The 17,217-nt window shown below is 42.0% G+C and overlaps 1 protein-coding gene across 4 annotated transcripts in view; it reads left to right on the top strand.

The window, feature by feature from the left end:
* CUNH10orf90 (chromosome unknown C10orf90 homolog) overlaps positions 1–17,217 on the top strand; it is a 318,231-nt gene that overhangs the window by 212,032 nt on the left and 88,982 nt on the right. For all 4 annotated transcript variants that reach the window (XM_019502988.1, XM_019502990.1, XM_019502987.1 and 1 more), the window contains one exon: positions 321–1,455. In XM_019502988.1, coding sequence (XP_019358533.1) covers positions 321–1,455 — 1,135 coding nt within the window. The remainder of the gene's footprint in view (positions 1–320; positions 1,456–17,217) is intronic.

Genomic DNA, 17,217 nt, shown 5'->3' with positions numbered 1-17,217 from the left:
ATTGTCATTGACACATATGTTGTTAAACAAACATAGGACCAGCTACTCCAACTGAGAGACTCCATTAATCATTCAAACTAATACCTTGAAAATATTTACTTTTTGCACAAAATGGATCAGATTTTTCTCTGAACGTCTACAGACAATTCCCAGTTAATTTTACAAACATTTCTTTGAAATGGCAAAAGCTGGAATGGGGGGGGAAGGGAGGGGGACCTCATGAACAAACCTATCTGGTATTTTAAACCCTGAAGGTGAAATAGTTGCATGCATATGTTGCAATAGAATGTTTTAATAATTTGGATCTTTTTCATTTCCAGGAATCTCTGGCATCACAAAACACAAAAATGATTTCATCCATAGTCATTTCAGAGATGATTGATGAGAATAAATCAAAAGAAAATAGGTCTGCTTTGCCTTTGCAGTCTGTGATCGCTCAGCCTAATACTTATCATACGAAGCAATCTTTGGCTAATCATGGTTCAGTCAACATTAATAGAGCATTCACATTACATCCCAGCAGATTAGAAATTCAGGCATCTCTAGATGACAGTGTACACAGAACAGACTCTCACACCAGAGAGGAAAAACAATGTCATAACCAGGAAAACGGATTTGCATCCATAACAATTACTGCTAGACGAGTTGTTCCACCTTCTAACAGCACAGTGCAGGAAGCTGCTACTGATTCACTGTGTTTGAAATGCAGGGGAGGCAATCTGCTAATGAATGCTGCTACTGCTGCTTCCAACAATGCAGGTTCAGCTCAGCACTGCAGACCTCTGTATAATCAAGGATCTTGTACAAACCAAAATGCCACCAGATTAAAGGTTCCTGAAACTTATTCACAACCATGTGAAGGGCATCAAGGCTGGATTTTTAACTCTGAAAGCAAAGAGAATAGAATATTTCCTCCTGGAAGTAATCGAAGGAAAAAAGCACCAGTTTCATTCACTTCATGCATTCACCTCAGAGTTTCTCAGCAGTGTCCAAATAGAATCTATTATGTAGACAAGTCACTCTCTGTCTGTATTGACCAACCTCAAATTAAAAGCCAAAAAATTCATAGATCGATATTGTCCTTCAATATAAATTGCAGTTCACCCAGATTAACACCAGATGGAGTAGATGGCATAGCTAATGGAGGGCCAAGAGCTGAGGCACTTAAGAGAAAGCTCTCAGAAGAAAACAAGACTCTACTCAGAACATTTCGGACTGCAGATTTAAAAGAAAATACTGCAGATAAAAAAAAAGCAGCAAATAAGGAATGCCTGGGTACTGCATATCCTTGGAAAGGCACACCTCCCTCTCAACTGCTATCATTTGTGGATATACCCAAAGGAACTAATAATGTGAAAGCCACAAAGAAAGAAGATGGTGATGATTCTGATAAACAGGCTGGTGGCAATCACATAAAATTATCTATCCAAGTTCCTAAATTGTGTTGTGAGACAGGTGAGTAATCTATATAAACCTGAGTCTGATCGCTGAGATTCAGACTGGAAATAGACCCACCATAACAATATTATACAAGCAGGTAGTAGAAATCTTTGCTTTTGCAGGAATAAATGCATGATGAATCTCAGGGCAAACTACACATTTTAAATTCTAGGACTGTCATGTTTGCTGTACCAGTGATGCATGTCTTTCACCAGATTATATGGGTGAAGCATGACACATGTTTTCAGGATTAAAATCCCTATTTCTAATACAATATAAATATGTGTTCCAAGGTTCACACAAGCTTTTGCCCAAAATTCAACTAGATGTCTGTGTTCAAAGTATTCAGTTTTAAAATATGAGTCTGAAGACAAAATAATTTAATTCAGATTGGTTTATGCTCCTTTATGATTCAGAAATTATTTTGTTTCTAACCTCAATTCGAAAGTCACATTAATAGGACTAGACCTCTGGTAGCTGAAAAACAATGACGGTTTCCCAGTTAAAGGCTGCAGGATTAACCCCAGAAAACTTTTGCAAGATTTTTTCCAAGTATCTCAAAGCATTTTGCAAACAAAATAATCTGCACATTACTGTGGGTTAGGGAAGGGGAAAATACTATAAGGATTTTATACCCACCACTGAGTTGTTGTTTTCACTGAAGTGCAATTCAGCAGCTGATTTACAGTGCACTTCAATAACTGCAGCTCACTTTATTGAGCATGTAGGGAGAGAATGCAGATAGGCAGAGTACAAGCATACAGGGTTAGAATTTTTTCCTCCTCTTTTGCAAAATACTATGGAATGTAGTAATAACCAGCAGTGATCAGATTTTAGCTGAAGTATTTTTGACATGTACTTTGTCTTTGATCGGACAGACACTCTTTGGGCACTAATTAAGGTCCATTCTACAGAGGCAGACAAGGTTCTTTGGGTAAATCCAATATCTTTTATTAAACCAACTAAAGGAGTTGGAAAAATTCTTCTTTGCAAGCTTTCAGGGACAAACACCATTCTTCAGGCTGAGAAAGCATCTGTAGTTATTCTGTGCTCTTCCTGGATGGGATAGAATAGAACAGAAGCCAGAGGCCAGTATGCAAGAATGTCAGGCAGGTTATAATGTGCCATAAATCCAATGTATATATTTGGTCCATGAGTTTTTGTATCCAGTAAATTGATGAAGTGAAGTTAGTAGGTTTGTCTATGAAAGGTGTTTTGTAAATTCCTTTGAGGATTAGAACTGGGAGATTGCAGAGAGAGTGGTTTTCTGGTGAGAAATGTGCCCCCACCAGTAATTAGGTATTCTTGTCTCTGATAGATTTTCAGTGTGCGTTCATTCTGGTGCATAGTTGTTGTTTGGTTTCTCCTACATATTTTCCATCAGGGCATTTGATGCAATGGATGAGATATATGCCATTTCTGGAGGTGCAGGTGTAAGATCCAGGAATGTTGATAGTTCTATTGTGTGTTGCGGTTATTGGGGGGGAGACGTCAGCAGGTTTTGCATTTTTTGTCATGGTCTGGATCCATTCAGTGTATTTTGAGCCATAGAAAGTTTGCTTCTCATGATGAGGTTGGAGAGGTTTGATGCTTGTTTAAAGGCTAGGACTGGTGGTTCTGGGAAGATCTCTTTAAAAATTGGGTCTCCTTCTAGTATGGGTTGCAATTGTTTGAGAATTTCCCTTATAGGTTCCATGGAGGGATGATATGTCATAACTAGTGGTGTGCAATTCATGGGGATTTTCTTTTTGTACTGCAGCAATTCTTCATGTGGTTTCTGGGTGGCTCTTTCAAAAGTGCAGTCTATCTCTCTGGAGGAGTGTCCTTGTTGGGTGAAAGCCATTTTATATTCTACAGATGCACAGAAATCTTAGATTTTCTTCAATCACACAATGACTCAGGGCACAGAATTCTGGTGGACCTCTTTCCTCTCTCACCTCCTTGTTACACCTTCCCTTCTCTGAAATGTTTGATGTAATCTTTATTATTATCAAAGTACAAATGTTTAAATTAGAAGATACTTTATTCAATAAAGCTGCTGTTGTGTATCCACAGTGAGGTCAAGATTCTTAAGAAAGGAGCTACATTTAGGTTCCTGAATATAGGTTTGGCCATTAAAATCTGTGGCCAGGTTTTCAGGAATGCTGAGTGCCCCTCATTTTCCAGTGGTTGAGTGTTTAATATACTGTGAGTCTGAATACTCATTATAAATTTGTAAGGATGGCATGGGCTTTTATCATTTGAGGTCAAAGGGAAAATGACAAACAGGTGTGAGGAGGGGAAGGGAAATGTGAAGGGAAAGAAAGGACAGTTGGAGGGAGGATGCTCACTGACTCATATTATCACCTTAACCCTTTCATTTTTGTGCTTCAGCATAATTCTATATCTGTGCCATTTTCCAGGCAGCTTTAAAGTGACAATGTTGTGTTGGCTTTTTGACAGCCTGATCTGCAAAGCTTGGGTGAATGCAGTTCAGACTCTAAATGTAATATACTACAGAAGTAGTTATCTATAGTACTTTTGGGGATTCTTTTGGGACCACAGATAAAGTGGTTGCCATGAAAAAGTCAGCATTTACTAGACACTGTTAGAAAATTATGTATGAGATCACCACAGTTTCACTCCCTGCACTAAAAAGAAGAACTAACTGATGTAACCTATTGGGATATGCTACCCTTATTTAACTTCTTCCATCATTTGTATACATAACAATACAAATATGCAAATGTGTGTGGTTCTCTTGAACACATCTTGTGTAATAGATAGCAAGGTGTTTTGTCACCTTATTACAATTTTCCAGTATGAAATTTGTAAATATGGTTAATGTAATGCCTCAAAAGAGCATGGTCTTTCTTGTTAGGTTCTAGAAATTACTGAATTCTCAAATACTTGTCAGCCATTAACTGTGACATATCCTAGGAAACCTAGTAAAATTTATGAAATATCTACACTGCTCATTAAAATGAAAGGCAATTGGTTTGATTTTTTACTTGTGTGAAAATGAAAGATTGGGTTCTTTTGAGTTCATGGAATCATCAAAATGAGAGATGGAAATGATTTATTAGGTTGACTAAACCATTTCATTGCACGAACAGTATGTTCCTACAGTTTATTATATCTAGGGTTTATCTAGATGAGTTTTAAATGTCTTAAGTAACAAAGCTATAGAGGGAGGCTATTACCTTTCTGCTTTATAACGTGATCTCCCTGTGTACATAGCCACAAATTGCAGTATCTTTTTTACATGTTGTATCACATTGCAAGCACAGCCAAATTGCTACCACTATCAGCTCTGCCTTTTCCACCATTACAATTTTCCAGGTGCCTTGATTTAATTTTGTTTCTAATTTCCCCACCCCCACTCCACTCACCCCACAACATTTATTAGCTTAAATTTATTCATGTTGAAGTATCTGAGTACTACTGGAAGTATCTCTGCTGCTAGAGAACAAGAACATCATAATCACAAAAATGCATTCATCCAGCTAACTGGACCTAGAAAACTGCCTAAGTGAGTGTTATCGACTATGACTTTCATTCTGTTCCTTTTGGGTCTAGAATACGTAAATCCTTTATTTAGGGCTATCAGCAAAGGCCAGCTAGAAATTCCTGTTGGTACAAAGAGTGGCAGCTTGCCTCTTGAGGTTCTTAAAATTAATGAGGATTAACAAAAGAAAACATATTGTACCAATTTGCTGTTTCTATTAGATTGGCATTTATTCCTGGGTCCAAAACAGAAAACTGATCCCGATCTCTAAAATCTTTCCTAGGCTGCAACTAGCTTATTGTAATGATGGCCTTTCTGTTCTTAATATTCTGAGACCATTGTGCATGCTGAAGATGTAATCCACCCAAGACTCGAGTGAGAACACTGGGCGCTGGAAGCAGTGTGTTTTTAATAAGTGATTGATACTAAAAAATTGAAGACAGTCCATATCTTATTTTCTTCAACCGCTCTTGATTTTAATTCTTATGCTGCTAGGTACCATAGTAAGTGAGACTTTATATGGTCATCAAAGTGGTTTATTTTTTCTTATTTTCTTAAAAAAACCCCAACAACAGAAATCCTTTGATTCAACCCATGAAAGTACTTGAGAGTTGGAACATTTTAAATATCTATTTCCCTTGATGCCTCTTTTAATATTGATCGGTTTTCTTTGAAGACCATCCTGTCAAACTTTATTTCATCCCAGGCTTCAATGGGAATTAAAGAGGTATGAGCAATGAAGGCTCAAGCCATGTGTCAGCAAGAAAGTCTTGACACCATGCAGTACATTGCTAAATTCAAATAGTTAGGTTGTGGATGAAGGAACTGAGGCTACAGTGTAGCATTGTGTAAGAGGCTTAAGGTTTGAATTTATATCAGTTTGGAATGCTAGTCCACTAAAGGCTTCCTAGCCAAAAAATGTTCGTGAATAATAGCCTCACCATGCCAAGTAAACAGAAATTAAATGAAGAAATGGATGTTAAATACTGAGCTTTTTGTTTTGACTTATAAGTCTTGGCATGATAGAACAAAATTCAGGGCCAAATTTCTGAAAGACATCAACATCCAAAGTCCCCACTCAGTCAAGTAAATAATAGACCAGATACTTGATATATGCTAACCCAGGAAAAATTCACTGTTCTCAACCAGTACAGCAGGGTGCTGGACTCTTTTGAAAAATCTGGCCTAAGAATTCATGTGATTTTATAGGGGGTATGATTCCAGCTATGGTTAAGAATGCTTAGCAGTTACTTAGCACACTTGATGGTCAAGTTTTTTTCCAAACATATTCTAATTCAAGTTGGTCCATGAGTGTGGTTCATATGTTAATCAGCCACATGGTGCTCCCTTCCCGTTTGTGATGCCGAATCATGATCCCTGTGCCACTACAGCAATTCATTATGCAGCAATGACACATTAAAAAAGTATTTGAATGCCCCTTTACCTGCACTTTGGCAAGTAGAAATAAGGAGAGGACCCAGCACCACGTCAACATCAGAGAGGTCTCTTACTCCCAACAGCAGAGTACTGCAAGGACCAGTCGGAAACAAGCAAGTGATCTGTGCTTCAGACAACGACTCTTCTGTAGAGTAAAAAGATATCTTTATTTTTGTCCATGCAGGGTCAGCCTTATTTCCCTTTCTCTGTACCTTGTGTTTACTGTTGCTCTATGAATGTAACATGGAGGGGGTATATCATTAACACTCTGATAGGACAGCACTTTACTTTCACATTTTACATTCACTGGCACAGCTGATTATATGAGCAGAGAATCAGGCCCAGCATTCATACAACATCGTCTCATTCTGTGCTTTATATTACGTTTTTTATTGTCAAGTTTTCTGACAGCAGATTATACATTTTATAAAGGGATTCTGACTTGGATTTCAGCCACTGAGTATAATAGTGGGTGGCCAATAAAAAACTGTCAACCATAGATCTGATCTTGGTAGAAATGTAAAATCAGTTTATATCAAGTTATTGGTATTTTGTTGTTGTTTTGGGTTTTTGTTTTGTCTTTGAATATGTATATCTTTTCTATAGCATAGTTTGGGAGGGAATATCTTGGAATACATTTTGTGATTCTAATCACGCTAATAATACAAAACTAGTTATCAACTAGTGTTCAGAATTTGCATTTCATTGTTGTGTCATCTGAAGGGCTTATTTTAGCCCTGTGATTTAATCACTATGGACTATGTATTTTAATTAATAGAATTGTACAGTTTAAATAAATGAAAAGTGTTATATAGATTGGTATAGATTTAGATACATAGATCCTATAAATTATAATGAGAATAGAGTATCTACTGTATTAACTCAGATCCAAGACAAGATTTTTACCAATCGGCATAGGAAAAAGAAGTCTCATCTTGGACTGGAGTACTGGCCTGAGGCAGGCAGCAGATCAGCTCCAGCTTTATCTCAAGGCCTGGAGCTGAAACTGTGGCTGAGCCACCACCTGTCCCAGGTCAAGATGGCTTGTTTGGCGGGGAAACAGATGTGCAGCCAGGGGAGCCTGGGGGAGACTGTGAGGTCATGGAAGACCTGCAGCCTTTTCTCCCTACTTCTTCCACCCCATGCTCCCCTCCCTCTCAACTGCCGCCTCCTATTCTGCTCTAGAAGATGTCCCTTCAGCCCTGACCCGACCATTCTGGGAGTTGCCACCACTTTTTCCTGGTCAGGTTGGGCTGGAGCAAGGCCAGAGCTGCTGCTGCTGCTGCTGCTGCTGACTGCCGTAGAGGAGGCAGGGAGTTGGGCAAGCTGCAGTGTGAAGTAGGGGGTGGGGGAGGTTGGGAGTGTGGGGGCAGACACGGGCATGGAGAGGCATGTGGCAGGGGGCACATGGTGGCCTGCAGGCAGCAACAGGGGTAAGTACAAAGGGGGCAAGCTGCAAGTATAAGGGGACAAGGGGTGGGGGTCTTATGCCTCAACACCTGCCACTGCTTTCCCTGCCATAACAGTGAGGGTGGGGAGGGGGCACAAATTTAATATGGCCTTCCAAAAATTATATTCTATACATGGAAAGTTATAACAAATCTATAATTTTCCATGTATAGAATCTAACTACTGGGGAGGAGGGTCATCTTAAATTCAAAGTTATCTTGGATTTGGGCTAATACAGTAAATCCCTTAGGCAGTATGGAAAATCTTAGTTTATATATAAATTTACTGTATTTACTCAAATCCAAGACAAGGGGCTTCCCCCCATTTTAAATGGGGGGGAGCCCCTTGTCTTGGATTTGAGTGCAGGATGGTAGGGGGCAAGGGTGGAGGCAGGCAGCTGCTGTGATTCTTTCTCCAGCTCCAATATGGGGTTGGGGTCAGATTCAGAGCCACAAGCACTGCCCCCAACCCCTCCTCCCATAGGCTCTGCTTCCCTTGCCTCCTCCCTGCCATCTATCCATTCCACCACATGTTCTCTATTCCCTCCTCACCCCTGTTGCATCTTATACTCATTCTCAGCTCCAGGTCTGGCCCCGGTCCAACCCAGAACATAGAGCACAAGGTGGTTCCAGTCCTCACCCAGCCAGACAACAGCACTTGTGGTGGCAGGAGCGCCAGCCCTGGGACTGGGTCAGAGCTAGAGTCAGGGCCAGACCTGCCACCACCGGCACTGCTGCTACCTGGCTGAGCAGGGACTGGAACCATCATATGCTCTGTGCCCTGGGCCAGAGTAGGGCCAGAGCCAGAGTTGTGACTGAGGGTGAGCTACAGCAGGGGAAAAGGAATGGGGGATGGCAGCAGGAGAGCCAAGCAGGGGGCAAAGTAGCAGGGGATGCAGGCATGGTGGGGGAAAGTGTAGGGGGGCAGGCCCTGTGGGGGTGTACATACCATGGGGGAGGGCAGTTGCTGAGAGGGCTAGTAGGAAGGGACAGGCAGTGGGGGGCATGGAGCAGGGGCACCAGGAGCAGGGGCAAGCAACTTGACTCTCCTACAGCCTGCTCCCCTGCCACTGCTTGTCTTGCTGCTGCTGCTGCTGCTTTCCCCACCACATAAATTGGGGGCATGAATTTAAGACAACCCTCCAATAATTAGACTCTATACATGGAAATTATAACAAATGTATACATTTTCCATCTATAGATTCTTTTTAATGGGGGGTGGTCATTTTACATTTGAAGTGGTCTTGGATTTGAGTAAATAAGGTAATACAAAACTTTCTTGCTAGATCGTTTGTATCCATTCCATACATAAGCCATAACACAAAAAATGTCTGGCTCAGGCTGCATAATATTTCATGGCCTGATGATGACATCACAAACATCTAGGTTTTTAATTCATGATCATCTAGGCTCTCTAAGGTAACCTTTGCCTTCAGCAATTACCTGTGTGCCAGCTTGAGTTTGGTCATAACTTTGTAATGATATGCTGTCATAACTTGCTAAACTTACCTTTGAACCTTAAGAATTGTAATACTGGTGCTTTTCTGTATCAACTGTACTGTACCATGTAGTTTTCCTGATGTTGCATAAATACAAGGTAAGATAAAAAGAAAAATATGTAAATGATTTATCTAATTTCTATTCAAGATAGGGATACAAATATTTAAATCTTAAACTTTCAGCTAACTTGCAGGAAGGATAACATTAACTCCTATACAATACATAATTTATATACTTGAATCTAAAGACTGATACTTTATAGTAATATTATCTGCAATATAAACTGGGTTAATTTCAGCTGAGAACTTAAAATGCACTTTAACCTTTCTGTTGTTGTTACACTCCGACCCAATACTCAGGGGTATGTAAAGAATGATAGCACAGACATAGGGGAAGTTGAGGTCTGAATCAGGTGCTGAAAGGTGCAAAGAAGATGTTTCTTGCACTGTGATGGAGACTTAAGAAACATAAAAATCAATTTTGAACTGGATTTTTAAATGATTAGGGAATCAATAGAACTGTCTGAAGATGGGTATAGCAAGGTCACCCTTAATATGGATGAAAAAGTGGACAGAAATATTGTTTCAATGCTGGAATCTAGGGAACTGGGACTGGGGAAGGGCACAGAAATGTAACACCAATGGGGAATATGAGAGAGGAAATAGGTGTTCTGCAGATAAAGACTTCTGTAGGGTCAAAGTCAGCATCAATAGTGTGTGCTTAAGAAACATGTAGAACTGGTCACAGTGACATGGGGAGATCACAATTTGGGATTAGGAAGAATAACCTGTTTTGACTGCCTGTACTTAGCCATAATGGGGAATATAGACAGTATTAAGGGTAAAGAAGACAGAGGACAGAAGGAAGTATTATAGTTAATGAAACTCGTTTTCACCTCAGAAGTATTTCGGTCTGTCGGTTATTTAAGTGAAGGGCAGCTGAGGTAAGTGCACATTTACTTGATCAAAGTAGCTTAATAGAATGGACCAGAGAAAGGATCTGACTTTGTGAGGTGATGAATGCCCTTAGAAAATAAGCTTTCATTTGTTCTTCAACTAAAGAGTTCCATTAACAAGTGCTTGAAGCTAAGGGAGTTCTGTATAGAGTTCTACCAACTGTTGCATGGTTAACATAAATGTCAGATTTCTAGCCTTCTTAGTTAAGGGGAAAAAGAACTAGATTTCACCCATTTCAAGGTGACATTTTCAAGTTCATGTATATTTTAATCATTTAAAATATTATTTAATCCCCATTCACTAATTTTAAAAAATTCTGTCACTTACTCACTCTGGCCTGTTCCCCAGAGCCATTGAAGGGCAAGTATCTTTGGCACACAAAATCACACCTTCTGAGGATTAAAAATGCTCAAGTCAAATACTGTGGCAATGAGCATGATATAACTGCTAAAATAGATTAGCAAGATCTTAGTATATTTTGAGGCACATGCAATGCAGAACTTAAAAAAAATTAATTATGCATTGAATAAATAATTCTTTCTATTTTATTGACACTTACAGGTCACCTTTAAACTAAAGGGTATTCATAGTTTGTAACTTGGCCTCATTTGTTACTAAGTCAGATGACTGGAAAGTATAAATAGTATTGTCCTTATTTTCATTTATTAAATAGCATTTGAATGGTTGCAATGAAGAACAATGTGAGCTTCTAGGGTTTTCCTATATCATCTGTCCTTGACAAGGACAAGGACCCAAAGTTAGGGCTGTGCAAAGCTTCGGTCCCTTATTCGATTCAGTGGAAATTTGGCCTGATTTGGTGGCCGAATCTCTGAATCTCCGAATCCAAATCAAATCAGAGAACCCTTTAATCTTTCTGAATCAAATCAGAACCCTCCAAATTGATTCAGAGAGATTTGGCGATTTGGACATAGACACAACTTTAAATGTTTTTTCTACATACCTCTAAGTAGCAGGCAGCTCATGAATGCTGTAATACTGGGGCACATGGAGTGTCCCACAGAAGTGCGGGGGGCTCTCTGGCATGCTCAGCAGCAGACCCAGAGCAGAAGCACTTCCATTCCACTTCTGGGTCCACCAGAGAGCATGCATGGCAGCACCCCCTGTGCCCTCCTGGCTCGGTGACTGGTGCTCTTGGAGTTGAGCAACTAATTGAATTACTGTCCCTGATTCGGGCTGAATCCAAATCCGAATTGAATAGGGCCCATTTTGCACACCTCTACCCAGTGTATAAGATTAGTAGGGAAAAAAAATAATAAAAAATATATATGTATATATATGTGTGTACTATATATGTATATATATATTAGGGGTGTGTGAAATGGGCTGTATTCAGCCCAAATCAGGGTCAGTGATTCAATTCATTGATTCAGATCGCTGTCCCCAATTCAATTTGGCTGACTCCAGCTCTGAAAATTTGATGCTGATTCAGAGAATCAGTGATTTGGCCATAGACACAATTTTAAATGCTTTTTCTACATACCTCAAGGTACCAGGAACTGCTTGAGGACACTGCAATGCTGGGGCAGATGGAGCATCCCACAGGAGCATGGGGTGCCCTCCATGTGCTTGGCAGGAAACCCGGAAGTGGACTGGAAGCACTTCCAGTCCACTTCCAGGTCTGCCAGGGAGCACACTGGAGGGCCCCCCTTGTCCCCCCCTAGCTTGGCGATCAGCCACAGGGGAGCCCGGGTTCCCCCCAAACCTAGGAGCCACCAGTTGCCAGACCAGGGGGATATGGGGGGGAGGCAGCCACTCCCTGGTAGACCCAGAAGTGGACTTGAAGTCCTTCTTGTCCACTTCTGGGTCTGCTGCCGAGCACACTGGGGAGCCCCTCACACTCCTGTGGGATGCTCCATCCACCCCACCATCACAGTATTCACAAGCTGCCTGGTACCTTGAGGTACGTAGAAAAAACATTTAAAGCTGTGTCTATATCCAAATAGCTGAATCTTTCCAAATCTCTCTGAATCAATTTGGAGAGTTCCAATTCGATTCGGAAAGATTAAAGGTTCCTCTAATTCGATTCAGATTCAGAGATTCAGCCACTGAATCAGGCCGAATCTCCACTGAATTGTATTGGGGACCGAAGTTTAGCGCAGCCCTAGTATATATGTATATATAATTCAGACACCATATAATTAAATGAAACCTGTTAATTACAATATGAAATGTATTGTACAGAAACTGGAGCAGCTACAGCTGACACTAATTAGTTCTCCAACATGCAAATTGGCAAAGTGGTAATGGTGAATATAGAGCAGAACATGCAATGCAGTGCAGAAAAATTTTTAGTGTATGCCCAATAAGTGTGAAGAGCCAGATAATCAACTGGTGTAAATCAGTATATGTCCACTGACTTCACTGGAGCTGTGCTGATTTACATCAGCTGAGGAGCAAGCCTGAAATGTTCATAACTTGGCATTATGGAACTAGCAGCTGGTGCCGACTTGTTAAGAACAAAGGACCACATGCCTAAAAGCATATTAAAGGGAGTTCCTTTGAAGTTCTACTTCAGCTGGTATAAATTTAAAATGGGGGAGCTTGTCAATTTTCTCTAGCTCTAAATATTTTGTGTCATTGGGTATATTTCACATTGTTACTTGGCTTTAGTTTAGGATTCTAGAGATTAGAAAATTAAGAACTCAGTGTTTTCAATGTACTAAGTAACCCTTCAGATTCCTGAATGCCTTTAATTCTCATTAAGATTGATACCTTATATAATGGTTCCCTAGCTGTGTAATAGACAGTCAAAGGCCCTTACATCTCTCTTTCTTGCCACCTCTCTCTCTCTGTCATATTATATGATTCCCTTTCTCTCCTCTTCCATCTTCTGTGTAGAGTTTCCCCTAAATCCTTAGTCAGTATGTTTACTTCTCCAAAAAGTCTGAGTAGCTAAGGCCCAGATTCTAAACATCCTTGTGGGTCCCTAAACAGATCTTAGGCAGAATTTTGATACTTAGGTCACAAGGGAATCTTCATTGATTCCACCTATTCAAAACTATGTAACACTTCATAGGTACCTTCACTTGGTCCTACTTCGGGCTATTCTAAATACCCAGAAGTGACCCAGCTTGGCTGCCTATGTATCAAACTCCTGCCTAAGTCTCTTGCAGTTCTAAGCACTAAGAACTCTGCCTTGTTCCCAGTTCTTTAGTGGTGATGCACCACACCAAATGACTGTTTGGCCCCTGACAGATGTTACACTTAAAAACTGATTAACTGGTTATGTCACCATACTGATGGATGCAGACAGAAGTGCAACTCCCTGCTGTAACTAAGAACACTTTGCAGGAAATGTTCTGAGTTACAGTGATCCTCTGAGGAAATGTTCTGAGTTAGAATGATCCTCTGCACCAAACAAAAGTTCACTGTTGGTTCAAGTGGGGAGGGAAATCTAGCTGCTGGCCAGTTTCCCCTCGCAACAGCCCAGTTTTCAGAATGAGGGGAGGGAAAGGAGCAGAGGAAGCTCAGTCTAGGGGTTCCTCAGCCAGTGCTGGAGGGTGGGGCAGGTGAATTGGAGGGGGCTCCAATTCATCCTCCAATGGGAGTTGAAAAATCCCGAGACCAAACTCCCTCTGCTCCCTTTTCCCTCTCCCATTCTGAAAACAGTTCAGAGGCCAGAAGGCAGAGCAGACAAAAGTTACAGAAGATGCTCTGTTTTGACACATCTTCATCTGACCCCTCATGCAGTGAGGGTTCAGATTTCCATCTGATTGGTCATTTTTTAAGCTTTCTGCAGACATGCACTTGTGTTTGGTCATGGCTATAAACCACATTCTGTGGCCAGATTGGGCTAAAACTGTCACGTCTGTCTGTACTCCTAGTGATTAGGATGCTTACCCAGAAGTAACTTAGTTTCTATGGCCACCTTTACTTGAGGACCCATATCTTGCGCTGTCCACAGCTATCAGGCTGAGCCCCCCTCTACTACCTATCCTGTCCTACTGGGCAGCCAAGAATGTAAGATTCTTGGGGCCAGGAGAGGATACAAAAGAGAGCCAGAGTCTAATGTGCGGCAAGGAGGGCATTGCTTGGGAATGAAGAATTATAGATTCTGGCTCTTGCTACCAGGATTATTTCTGGCTTTCAACCAATAGCTGTGTAAAGTAAAATGCATTCTGAGAGCATGGACTACAATTAGGATGACCATATGGGACAATGCAAACTCCAGGACAATGTGGACACTGCCCCCTTTCCCCATGCCTCTCAAATCAGCAGTGCTGCTGCAGGCACAGGCGGGGGTGGGCTGGTATGGTGCAGCTCTAGTAGCTAAGGGACTCACAGACTGTTAATGACCCATTGTTCTCTACTTCACAGGTGTTTACAATCATCTCCCATTTTTAATGGTCATTCCACTAATCAAGCTAACTAACCAAGCAATTTTAGGGCAATTTTGTGGTCTGCTAGGGCTTCCTATTTCACAGCTCATGCCACTGCCTCCCCCCTCTTCATGCCCCATGCCTGGGATGTTCATTTTATTTTTTTTTACCAGCCCGATGGGACCAGCCTACAAAATCTGGGACTGTCCCAGCCAAACCAGGACGTATGTCCATATCCACAATTGCACATTTGTAGAGGAATGCCCATTCGCTAGGTAACTATATCAGGCTCATTCCTGCTTGCTTTCCCTTCTGGCCCCATGGTTGCTTTATTCCAGAATCTGGTAGGCTGATGAAGCGAGGGGATGAAGTTCATCATGTTAAGCAAAACTAGGGAACGGTCCAAGTTGAGAAGGTTTTTTTAATGCTACTCATGTTTATTTCATTTAGTTAATTATTATTTATTTAGAGAAAATATGGGCATCAAAGAGTATCCTGTCCCCCTGCCTGACCATATGGCTACATAGCTCCCACTGGAGATCACGGGAGATAAACATACACATGAAGGAGAGAACATACTCACAACTACATAAACAAAAGCAGCCCCTAGGCCTGCTTTCAATTACATGACTGGTATTTCGGCAGCAGTTCATTAGATGTCTCAGTGACTTTGGCTGTGATCACAGCCGTCATATTTTCATGTGGAACTAATTGTTCTTTAACAATTTCTCTACTGTATAAGGCTGCAAGAGGCTCTTCACATTAGCCGTGGAGTCCTGTATGCTTTAGGGCACAATCCTATAGTAACTTGAGTGGAAACTGAAGGTGTTTGCCAGCACACTGTTATTCAACAAACATAAGGTGCAATCATAACCAAGTGATGGGAGTTACAATCTGCCATTGCATGGTATAGAACCCCTCATCTCCTCTTGAAGATGAAAGGATTCTAGAGCTCCTTTTAGTCCCATAATTAATATCTAGAATAGTATAATATGATGCAAGAATTCCACATTCTTAGAAATTTTAGCAAAGCCTTGTTTATTTTTCCATGAACAAAACAACAGTGCTGCTTGATCTTTTTTTTTTTTCTCCAAAGGAGATGGAAATATTTGGTATGCATACAGATTAAAGATAAATTGTTTTTACTTTGTCAATTGAAAATTTGGGCCCTGATTCTTCACTCTCTTGCATCTTATGGATTACTTGCACCAGTTCAGAGTGGGGGGAAAATAGTGGAGTCCGATGAGCCTACAATTTGTACAAACATGAAAGACAATGCAAGATGCTAGACTGTGAAGGAGTATGCCCTCAGGTATTCATTTACCTTTGCATAGCAAGCACTGAATGGCAAGATAGCATTTTTAGATTATTTAAACAAAATACTTAATGTGGCCCATGGGGAACTGTTATCTGAAGTACCTCGCTGGAGCAATAGGCCTAATTCCCAATCACTTAGCCTAGTGCACATAGGTAAAAGCACCAGTGAAGTCAAAGGAGCTATTCTGTTGTAAAAGAAATGAGAAACTGGCTCAGAGTGATGTGGGAAATTACCTGAACTAGCTGAGTAACTAGGCATCCTTCATATGATCAGAGTACTATGTGCCCAGTATACCTCTCTTACCCTTAAAATCGCAGGACCCATTTAATTATATTATATCAGTCATATTCTAATATAATACAAGCCATAGTCTGTCTGTCTGTCTTTCCATAACGCTCTGGGCCAACTGTGTATGTGCCGCTGAGAGGGTGGGTGGTGATTGCCTGGGCAGCCCAAGCTGCACAGGCCCAAGTTTGAGCCACTGCTGGGGAAGTTTGGCAGCAAGGAACATGCCCCAGTCACCTGAGCAGTGGGGCTGCCTCACAGAACAGCCGGCAAGGAGGGGGAGGCAGCAGGCAGAGGGAGGGGAGACAGGCGGACAAGGGCCAGGAGGATGCAAAGCGGTGGTGAGGGGTGGAGCAGGACCAGATGGGGTTGGGGAGCAGGGACCATAGGCAGAGGGAGAAAAGACATTGGGGGGGGGGCTGAGCATGTGCATGCCCACACTCCCACATTCCCCCCCCAGGTCAGAAAGTCAGCGGGGGAAGTGCGGGAGTGCAGCTGGGAGTGGTCAGGGATCAGGAGGGAGTAGAGCAGAGCTGGGATCAGGGCCCACTGCACCTGTGTGGCAGCCCCTTGCTCCGCACTGGGGGTTGTTGCCTGGTGCTGGCAGACAGCCAACCCCCAGCCCTGTACTGGCCCCAGCTGTCTTCCCCGCACCGCCCAGCAGGGGCCCAGAGCCAGAGGCCAGAGCACAGCTAGCCTCAGCTGCACCAGAGGAGACAGAGCCCCTGGGACCCCCACACCCGCCCTGCCCTAAGCTGTCCTTGGGAAGAGCCTGGCGCAGCCCAGCGCCTCCTTTAGAGGAAAGGTGCTGGGGGATACAGGGCAAGGATGGCTGCACCTGGGGCTGGGCTCTGCCTGCTCCCTGCCTGCATGCCCTGCTCCTGCCTTTAAACAGTGGCGCAGTGCCATGTGTGTCCCCACACCATGTATGTGCCCACATGGGTTGGGCAGCGAGACACATGGCGCCACACTGCTGTCAAAGCAGCAGCAGCAAGGTGCACTGGCA

Source organism: Gavialis gangeticus, unplaced genomic scaffold (genome assembly GCF_001723915.1).
Source record: "Gavialis gangeticus isolate Ggan-Ray unplaced genomic scaffold, GavGan_comp1, whole genome shotgun sequence".
Classification (NCBI taxonomy): Eukaryota; Metazoa; Chordata; order Crocodylia; family Gavialidae; genus Gavialis; species Gavialis gangeticus.
Note: the sequence above shows the minus strand (reverse complement) of the source record. Positions and strands in the feature narration are given on the sequence as shown.